At 42.7% G+C, this 10,557-nt stretch overlaps 1 protein-coding gene across 2 annotated transcripts in view; it reads left to right on the plus strand.

Moving 5' to 3' along the window:
- Window positions 1-10,176, plus strand: part of Ppp3cc (protein phosphatase 3 catalytic subunit gamma) — a 70,370-nt gene extending 60,194 nt beyond the window's left edge. The window contains exons 11-14 of one of the 2 annotated variants that reach the window (XM_038310187.1): window positions 4,095-4,176; window positions 4,769-4,866; window positions 8,679-8,708; window positions 9,794-10,176. In XM_038310187.1, coding sequence (XP_038166115.1) covers window positions 4,095-4,176; window positions 4,769-4,866; window positions 8,679-8,708; window positions 9,794-9,960 — 377 coding nt within the window. In that variant the 3' untranslated portion in view covers window positions 9,961-10,176. The remainder of the gene's footprint in view (window positions 1-4,094; window positions 4,177-4,768; window positions 4,867-8,678; window positions 8,709-9,793) is intronic. The other variant, XM_038310188.1, reaches the window with a different exon arrangement.
- Window positions 10,177-10,557: the final 381 nt, after the last annotated feature.

Consider the following 10,557-nt stretch of genomic DNA (forward strand, 5'->3'; position numbering starts at 1 on the left):
TGCCCAGAGAAGGACAGGATATTTGCAGCAAGCCAACAAATGGCCCACTGACAAAAGACTGGATTACTACCAATTAAGGTGATGGGGTATGAATAGGCACATCACAAAAAATTTCCAAATGGTTAGCAAAAAGTATGAAAAGATACTCAGTCATGTTAGTAATCATAAAAATGCAAATTAATGTAACATGAGGGGGCCAGGCCTGCTTGTTTGGGTTTCTGTCCTGCCTGGTACCCCACGGCTGGCAAGCCCCAAAGAAATAACACAGAGATCTGTATAAGTTATAAAGCTGATTGGCCCATTAGTTCTAGCCTCTCACTGGCTAACTCTCACATCTTGATTAACCCATTTTTCTGATCTGTGTTAGCCATGTGGCTCAGTACCTTTTTCAGTGGTTGCAAATCACATCCTGCTGCTTTGGTGGTCTGGGCAGGAGTGGGAGTAATCAACTTCCTCCTTCCCAGAGTTCTCCTGTTCTCCTTACATCATTTCTCCTTCCTGTCTGGTTTTCCCACCTTTACCTCCTGCCTGGCCAATCAGCGTTTATTTGAAACATGATTGACAGAATACAGACAATTCTCCTGCACCAAATTAAAATCATGGAATATGTCTTAGGGTTTCTGTAGCTGTGAAGAGACTGTGACCATGGCAACTCTTATAAAGGAAAACATTTAATGGCATGGCATACAGTTTCAGAGGTTCAGTCTATTATGGTGGGACATGGTAGTGTACATGAAGACATGGTGCTGGAGAAGGAGCTGAGAGCTCATCTTGCAGGCAACAGGAAGTGGTGTGAGATACTGGGCCTGGCTTGAGCATATGAGACCTCAGAGCCCGCCTCCACAGTGACATCCTTCCTCCAACAAGACCTCATCCACTCCAACAAAGCCATACCTCCCAATAGTGCCACTTCTTTTGGGGGCCATTTTCTTTCAAACCACCACAGATAATATTTCATACTTACCATACTGGCCAGAATCAAAGATGAGTGATGTCTAGTGTTGGCCGGCACGTGTAGTAATTGGAATGTTCACACACAAAAGTATAATTCGGTAGATTCCACTTTAATAGAAGGTGCTAAAGTTAAACATACATATGGTCTAGAACCGAGCATTCTTATATCCTAAGAACATACCAGAAATTTGCTTATGTGTGGCAAAGACAGATGTACTAGAATACATACAAGAGCATCACATGCAGTTATGTTAGAAGCAACATCCCAAAAGTTAGAAGCAACCCAAATGATCATTGCAGTACAGGTGGTAAATTGTGTCTTAGTGGATGGGCATGGTGCCACATATCTTTAATCCCAACACTTGGGAGGCAGAGGCAGGCAGATCTCTTTTAGTTGGAGGCCAGCCTGGTCTACTTAGTTCTGGAATATTCAAGGCTATGTAAAAAGACTGTTTCAAAAACAAAACAACAAAATGTAGCATAGTGCAGCAGTGGAACCATATGTGATAATAAAAATGGGCCACAGTGAATAAGTGAATGAATCTTGCAAACATCATGTTGAATAAAATAAGCCAACCGCCCCAATACTTAATTGTCCAGTTATGTGAAATCCCAAACTTGAAAACCGCTGCCAGGCCTGGGGACCTTAGTTCAGTGCCTAGGGCCCACACAGTGGAAGAAAAGAAACAACTGCAATTTGTCATCTGATCTCCTCTTGCTGGGTGTGCACACCAAGAAAGATAAATAGAAGTTTCTAAAAAACAATAAAAACTATAGTGCATATAGATATATTCCTACATAGTAAAACTTTCACAGAGCAGGAAGGAAAAAATCCCATTGAAAAGTGAAAGAGTGGTGTCGTCTAGACAGGAGAGGCTGCAGGCGTCGGAGGTACTGTGGGTTTTAGCAACATTGATGACTGCCCTAAGTGACAAGTCTTATAGGCATGTGCTTCTTAACAAATCATATAGTGTAAAGTACAGAAAACTCACTGTGCTTCATAGTAAAAAACTGAAAAATTGTAAGCAAAAGTATAAAACTAAAAAAAAAAATAACAAAAAGGGGAAGATGGAACTTTTGGGAGCTGAGAAAACAAATTCATCAGAAGACAATGGGGAAGGAGGCAAGTTTAAAAACACATAACAGCACATGTATAAACATGCCTGGTTGAGACCTGCTACTTCGTGTGGTGGTAACTTAAAAAGTTAATTAGGAAAAACAAACAAAAAACAAACCAAAAATCTTTTCCTGCTGTAAAGAAAGGTGCATCCACTGTTAAGGCTAGGAATGGAGCAAGGTAACAGGTTATTCTTTAAATGCATTAGTGAGTTCACTTAGTTTATTTGGAGGCACTAACGCCCTAGTTAGTAATTAGGGGGTGCTGAATGTCAGTACCAGTTGCTAGAACTGAGACTAGAGGAGCAGGCAGGGACACTGAGCTCACCCAAGGGAAACAGGCAAGAACCTTTGAAAAAAGCTATTAATCCCCTTTGCTTCGGGATACCTTCTCTAAGTCTGGAGGCTGATCGCTAAAACTAAAGGAGTTCTGGAGCAAAAAATGACCGAACAAGAACTCATTTCCCTAACAGAGGCCCAGCATGCAATGCTCAGAGCCATCAGTTGCCTTTTCCAACTCTAAAAGCTTTTGATTCCCTCCCTGTCTTAATCATGAGTGAATACTGAGGATCAGCAGGTCCCTAAGCAAAGTCTTGAGGAGACAAAAGCCAGAGAGCAAGGTGGAACCCTGAAGGTTTAAACCTATAAAAAGGAAAATGTCTCCTGAAAAGTGAGATGTGCTAGCAAGTCAAACAGCAGGGCAGTGTTCCTGCAAGATCTGCAAACTGTTCCGGCCGTTGTTTTTGTCCTTTGTGTTGTCCCACAAATAGTATCTTTGTGTTATTTTCATGATGGGGGAGGTTGGATAATACTAAATGGGAATTGGTATGAACAGTTAAATTGTTAAGAAATGGAAGAAAGGACAGAAAAGGGGTCTGCATCAGCGCTCATGGAGCCTGCTCCTCTCCATGCACTTTACTCCGATTTTCTTCTCTTCCATGTAACTCGCACCCTCCTCTCATGTGTCTGTCTCCATCTCCTTATTTCTTGGTGTCTCTTCTCTCTGAAGATCACTTCATTTCAAGCTGTCCGAAAGGTATCCAACGGAAATGTGCCGTGAGCTAAATCCTTGCTGTCTGCTCTGCCGCCATTGCTTGGCTAGTCGTTTTGAATTGGTAGTGGAGCTGTCTCACATGGCTCTCCACCCTCCCTCTCAGTAGGAACAGCTGGTTCCTGTGAACCTGTTGTTTGATCCAGAGTTTGACCCTCTCTCAGAGGTGAGAGAGGGAGGAACGCCTGTGTGTCTCCGTCTGACTTTTGGATGCCATCTCCTGGTGTTCGCCTGGATCTTACCTTTCATGTTTGGGCTATTTCTGAAATCTTGAGTAAGAAAAGGCCATACAGTCTTACATTAACTTTACAGTGTTGCTTTTTAAAATGCTTTACCCATCCCGGGAATCTGTGTTTTTCCGAAGAAACAGATAATGACTGGTGTGATCGGTGGAGATGAGAGATGAAAGCGGCCCTCCTGAGTTCAGGACAGCTGCTCCCTTTGGCAGACCAGACCTGCATCCAAAGGTGGCATGTAGCTTTCTCAAAAGAGATCGTGGCTTGTAGCGGCTTGTCATTGTGAGCTCTGTGTCTCTGTTTCATCCTTCACTGTGTTCAGCATTTCAGACCTACACAACTTCCTGCCCCCCCCCCCAGATGACTCAGTGTCTTTTTGTGACCCCTTTATTCATTCTTCATTTCTTCTCTTCTGGTGTGTTCCTCTTGTTCCTTGCAACTTCCTGGGACTTTTGTTTTTGTTTTTGTTTTCGAGACAGGGTTTCTCTGTGTAGCCCTGGCTGTCCTGGAACTCTCTTTGTCACAGAGATGGCCTGCCTCTGCCTCCTGAGTGCTGGGATTAAAGGCACGCCCCACCACCTCCAGGTTATTGTTTTTTTTTAAAGTAAGGCTTTGATTCTTTTTTGTCGTTGTTGTTTCTCTTTAATTTAATTACAAAAGACACTCCATCCTGCATTTTAAAAAGCTGTCCTGTTAACCACATCCCTTTAACTCACTTGTTCTTTGTATTTTCTAAGGAGGCACTTCAGTTCGAAAAGAAATCATCAAGAATAAAATCAGAGCCATTGGGAAAATGGCGCGGGTCTTTTCGGTTCTTCGGTAAGGTTCTGTCATTACACTGTGGGCTGAAGGCATTTGGAAAGTAGGTTAGAAGGTAGCTTTAGAGTGGTGTTTTTAAGGTTGCCGTCTGATGCTGGAACCGCGAGTCCTCTGGTTGAGTGTAGTACTTCTGGTTGAGTGCAGGTTGAGCCAAACTTCCATGGGAAAGTAACAGTGTTTGGAAAACATTCATTTGGTACTGGCATAGATGTAGAGGTTTGATGTGGATTTTAGAGCCAGATTCCCTATGTTCAAATTCTGGCTTCCCTTACCTGTGTTGTCTTGGGTTTAATCTCTGGGTCTTAAGTTTCCTTGTCTATAAACTAGAGATTATAATAGGACCTAGCTCAAATGTTGTTAGTTGAGTCAAATGGGATAAAGTGTGGGGAACAGTGCCTGGCTGCCAGTGCCTTTGATTGAAAAAGAAGGACTGGCTGTTTCCATCTGAAGTGTTTGCAGAAGCCCTGGGTCAGATGCAGGTCGGGGCCTGTCTTCATCTGCTGCTGCCTCTCTGTTACTCTTCTTCAGATGCCACTGCCCGGCTGTGCTGAGGCTCCCTGGCATTAACCAGGGCTTCCATGTTCCTTTGCAGGGAAGAGAGTGAGAGTGTGCTGACCCTCAAGGGCCTCACTCCTACAGGTACACTCCCCTTGGGGGTCCTCTCTGGAGGAAGGCAGACCATTGAGACTGGTGAGTATGAACACGCCCCTTCCAAAAAGCCTGCCCGTTACCAGCCATCAGTGACTCTATTTAGAACCTTTACTAGAGCAATGGATATTTATCTAAGGGAGGATGAATCATGACCCTTATTTTTTCCTGTACACACACACACACACACACACACACATACAAACACACACAAAATATTTCAGAGTAGTTGCCCTTTAAATGCAAAAGTTAAAACAAACTCAGTAAAAAAGTGTAGGGAATAGGCATTGTAGTAGGCAGAGTCTTTAATAAGAGACATAAAGTACTGACCTTAAAAGAAAGTAAAGTTTATTAAAATTAAATTACACTTATGAAAGTACATAAGAGAAGAAAATGGCACGCTATAAGAATATTTCTGCACTGTCTGTGTCTGACAAAGGCCTTGTTTTAGGATAGACAAAAAATAATAAGAAAAAATAAATTTAAAATATAGCCCAATGATCTTTTCAGTTTATTTCACCAAAGAGGATTTCAAGATGGCCAGTAAACATCTATGAAGATGCCTAACATAGTTACTCATCTGGAAGATAAATGTAAAGTCTAGTGAAATACGACTGTGTACCCATAAGGATGACTGAAATTAAAAAATCGACAAGCTCAAGTGTCTGTGGAGATCTGGACTAGATATAGGCTAGTGGGCTTATAACTAGACTCAACCACTTTGACCAGCTGACTGCCAGTAAAGGAAAACACATTTGTACCTGCACTGTGCAACTCCATACCAAGAATATCCAAGAGGAATTAGCATGCGTGTCTATCAGAAGGGATCCTACATAAGGATGTTTACTGTGGTTTTTTTCATGTAGCTCAGTCAGAAGCAGCTCCCCTGTCTGTTGGTAGTGAGTAGTTGTACTGTATTGATTCGGTGGGCTGTTGCTCACCCACTGGTCCTGTTGCTTTAACTTCAGAGCAGAAGCTCTGTCCATCAGTAAACGAGTGATGAGCTCTGAAATTCAGAAGTCATCCTAAATTGATTAAAACACCAATTCACACCAGAAATGAAGAGGCACAAAATATATTGGAACCAAGTCCAAAAAGGTGTGAAGAAACATGTACATCACAAGTTAGCGTATCTATAAAATTCTCTTACTGCCCTTGGTTTGCTGCCCTTGAAAGGTTTGCTCTTCCAAGATCTAGCAAAAAACCTAAAAAAAATTAGATTGAAGCAACCTTTGTGGATTAGTAAATTTTCAAAACTTTTCAAGTAAAGAAGTTATATAAACAAGTCTCTCTCTTTTTTACCCATATTACCCCAAAACTCCCTCGTCAGAGCTGTTCACAGAAAATCTCACATGACTAAGTAACAAATCAAAGTGGATAAGTGTCTTTAAAACAAACAAAACCCGGCACGTTTCTTTAGGGGTGGTCTTAGGTTGACCATGCTTCCTTCAGTGTATGACTTCACAGCCATGTTCACGAGCGGCAGCACTAAATAGATTCAGTGAGTTACGAAGGTGGGAGGAGGTGGATATGTACACTGTATGTGTAAAAATCCTGCAACCATTGGGTTGAGGGTGCATTGGAAATATTTTATGGGCCTGTGAGATGACCCAGTGAGTAATAAAAGATACTTACTGCCAAACTTGATAACCTGAGTTCAGTACCACATGGTGGAAGGAGAGATCTGCCTCCTGCACTCTTCAACCTCCGCATGTGTGCTTGGCATGCTCGTGATGCTCTCTCTCTCTCTCTCTCTCTCTCTCTCTCTCTCTCTCTCTCACACACACACACACACACACACACACACACACACTAAATAAAAATGTAATTGGAACATTTAAGGGGCTGGAGAGATTGCTCAGCAGTTAAGAGCTGTTCTTACAGAGGACCCAGGTTTGATTCCCAGGAGAAACAATCATACCCATAAAATAAAAATAAATCTAAAGCCAGATGGTGGTACATGCCTTTAACCACAGCACTCGGAAGACAGGGCAAGAGGATATCTGTGAATTCAAGGCCAGTCTCGTCTACATAGCTAGTTCCAGGACAGCTAGGGCCAGACAGATAAACTCTGTCTCAAAAAACAAACAAAACAAAAAAACAAAAATTAAAATACTGACTTACACACTCTAAACAATTGAATTTTATGATATAGGAATTATATGTTGGGGGCTGGAGAGATGGCTCAGTGGTTAAGAGCACTGCCTGCTCTTCCAAAGATCCCGAGTTTAATTCCCAACAACCACATGGTGGTTTACAACCACCTGTAATAAGATCTGGTGCCCTCTTCTGGCCTGCAGGCCAGGCAGACCACTGTATACTTAATAAATAAATAAATTTTTTTAAAAAAGGAATTATATTTTAGTAAACAGTTTCATGATTTTTTTTTACCACGTCCCTTGTTACAGACTGCTGTGCTAATAACCAATACAAAAGAATGGTTCTATGAGAACCCCAAAAATGTGATACTGGAGGCTTGAAGAGATGGCTCAACCACTAAGAGCACTTGTTATCCTTGCAGGGGACCTGGATTCAGTTCCCAGCACCTACACGATGGCTCACAATCATCCTTAACTCTAGTTCCAGGGGATATGACACCCTCTTCTGACCTCCATATATGCAGACAAAACTTTCATACATATGAAATAAACAAATCTAAAATACTTTTCTTTGAAATTTGATGCTGCTATGTACTACAGATATTCCAACTCTAAATAGGCCAGCACTGTTCATAGAATTTTAGACAAAGGTTTGGCTCCCACTTCCTCACAGCTGCCTGAGCAATGCCCTGCTCTGTGAGAAGCTGCTGTCACTGCCTCATGTGGCTTATTGGGTCCATCTGAGGTTAGGGAGGATGCATGTGGCAGTGCTTTTAACAGGAGCCTGCCAGGGGCATCCCAAGCTCTTGGGTTGCCAACAGATGTAGGAGGGCAGGTAGCTTTGCAGCTCTCCCCTTCCTGTAGTGACAGGTGACACCTACAGTGCTCTGGCTGCTGAGTGACCTTCCTCCCTTCCCTAGGAAAATTGCTATTGGAGGAGTCGAATCTTTCTTGCTGCACCCTAGACCTTTCTGTGTATTTTACTGTCTGATAGAGAATGGCAGGAGGAAGTTTCCTTGTTGGTGCTCATTTTTAAATTGCTGTCATTTCTGTCGCTGAGAGAGGGAAGATGGCTTTCTTAGTAATTGACCTGCTTTCCTGCACAAGAACAGAAGCTTTGTGGAGTGTCAGTGTGAGCCTCTGCATAGCTCCCATCTCAGATGCATATATGAATTTGAGTTCAAATCAGTGCCTAGTCATTTACCCCTAGACCAGAAGTAACATCTCACCTATAACCTATTTTTCTCCCTTTCCAAATGTCAGAGCTATTCAAGGGGCTACCCTATTGCTGTTGTTCTATTAAATAGTTAAGGACAGTTGGATTATACATCAGTCATTTGAAAACATTAAGAAGAAGGATTTTTAAATAGGACCCAGCAACAGCTCGCCTGATATGATCTGAGCAGTTACAAACTCAAACACAGTTGTGATCTTAAATTATCTGATTTGACAAGTCATTTTGATGTGTGATCACAAGACATACCCTAGCAGCTGGCTGTTTGGAATGAAGAGAGCAGCAGTCCCGTGCCACCAGAAATGCTAGGAACATGAGGTCCGCCCGCCTCGTGCGCACACCCTCCTTCAGCTCTGTGCAGTAATCCCCTAATTTCTTTTAACTCAGCACCGACTTGAGTTGTGGGTGGGTGGGTGCTGGCCGGGGACTCGGGGTCTGCTGGCAGCATTGCTGTTGCTGTTGGTTCACTCATTCTTTCTCTGTCTTCATGTCTGCATGCCACTGCTCCTGCCTTCCTGCAGCCACAGTACAAGCGGCAGAGGCACGGGAAGGTACGGTCATGTCACTCTGCCCCTGTGTCTATGCGCCAGTCGCAAAGCCTCATCAGCATTTCCAGACTCACTTGTATCTGCAGAACTGTGACGGAAAAGGAAAGGATGGCCCTCAGTGTGGCCACGTGTCAGCCAGTTTCTCAGATGACCTTCACACAGTTTATGTCCTTTCTAAATCTATCAGTTTTGTGTAATGACTGAAGCGCCTGGTAATGACAGAAGTCAAATGATTTAAGTAATTTTTTCTTTATTCAGAGAATTAGAGAGGCATGCTTTGTTACCTAATGACTCAAAAGGTTAGCAGGCATGGAGGCAAAAATAGATAGAACTTAGATGCTTCATTTCTGAAGTTGACCAAACTGAAGTTGCATTCAGACTAAAGTATCTTTGTTTCTATGGAGACACACTTTAAGTAATACCATTGGAATTGATAAACCTGTATTGTAGATTTAGTAATTTTATTAGATAAGGTGATTCTTTGACAATTCAAAATTGAGTCAGGCTGGAATTATAGCTCAGTGGTAGAATGTTTGCCTAAGGTGTGTGAAGCCTGGGGTTCAATCCCCAATACCACAAGAAAAAAATTTCAAAGATGAATCAGATTAGCAGTATCTAGAAGCTGTACTGATCTCATCCTATGTTCTGACTGTGAAGATAAAAAGCTGTCTTGAACAGATAGCTCTCCTGTCGCTTCCGTGTGGTCAGGGCGATGTTTGTGATTAAAGCAACCATCTGTGTGGTGTGCGGGGCTCTCCTGGTGTCGCCCTTTTCTAGAGTTGAGCAGATTTCTCTTAAGAAACTATTTCAAATGTGTGAAGGCTAATTAAGAGCTAATCTTTCTTGTCAAGATTATTTCTGCCAGAATTTTTAATCTATGACTGTTCCTTCCGCACTGTGAGCTGTGTGGAAGCAATGGTTGTGGACAAGGCTGATTTAATCACGTGTTGCTTGTCACCAGACATGTGCTCTGTGCCACCTTCCTGTGTGTTCCTAGGAGATTGCTGTGTGCTTAGAAACTTGATGTAAGCTGTTAACTTTGCCACCTCCCTGAGTACTTCCTCTCTCCCCACCTTGTTTCTCTGCAGCCATCAGAGGGTATCCACAGAAGATCCGGAGTTTTGAAGAAGCCCGAGGTCTAGACCGAATTAATGAGCGGATGCCACCCCGAAGAGAGGGTGGGCATCCTGATGGGCCAGTGAAGATGGTCCACTCACACGCACGAAGGGGCGACCACGGAAAGAAAGCCCTGTAATGACTTGGAGCCCCGTGCAGCCCAGATGAGTTCCAACTTTGCGATCAAATCATATTTATTTATTATTGGAAATGAAACAGAAACAACTCAAACAACTTAAACTTGGAGGTGCATTTGTAATTCAGCCGCATTTATTCTGTAAGAAAGATGACCATTTTATAAATTCTTTTAATTTATGTTCAATATATATAAAAAGTACTTCTGTTTTGTTCCCTGCCCCCCTTGTGGATCTGATTGTCTCGTCAGAGAGAGAGAGAGAGAGAGAGAGAGAGAGAGAGAGAGAGAGAGAGAGAGAGAGTGTGTGTGTGTGTGTGTGTGTGTGTGTGTGTGTGTTGAAGCTTTGTTCTGTAAAGGAGACTGTTCCCTAATAAAAAGGGACTTGAAAGCCTCAACCCTGGGTTTCTGACTCAGGCTACTACTTAGCCCTTCTCTTGTCTGGGGAGAGGATTTCTTTCATTGAAGACTTGTAATTTTACTAACTCCAACATGTCTTTTCATTCCCCTTTCTGTTTGGTACCGTTGAAGAAAACCTCAGGTGGCAGTAGCTTCTGTTCTGAGGGAAGCTTGAACTTCTGAGAGAATAACTTAATCTAATGA

This window comes from Arvicola amphibius, chromosome 13 (assembly GCF_903992535.2).
Source record: "Arvicola amphibius chromosome 13, mArvAmp1.2, whole genome shotgun sequence".
Taxonomy (NCBI): domain Eukaryota; kingdom Metazoa; phylum Chordata; class Mammalia; order Rodentia; family Cricetidae; genus Arvicola; species Arvicola amphibius.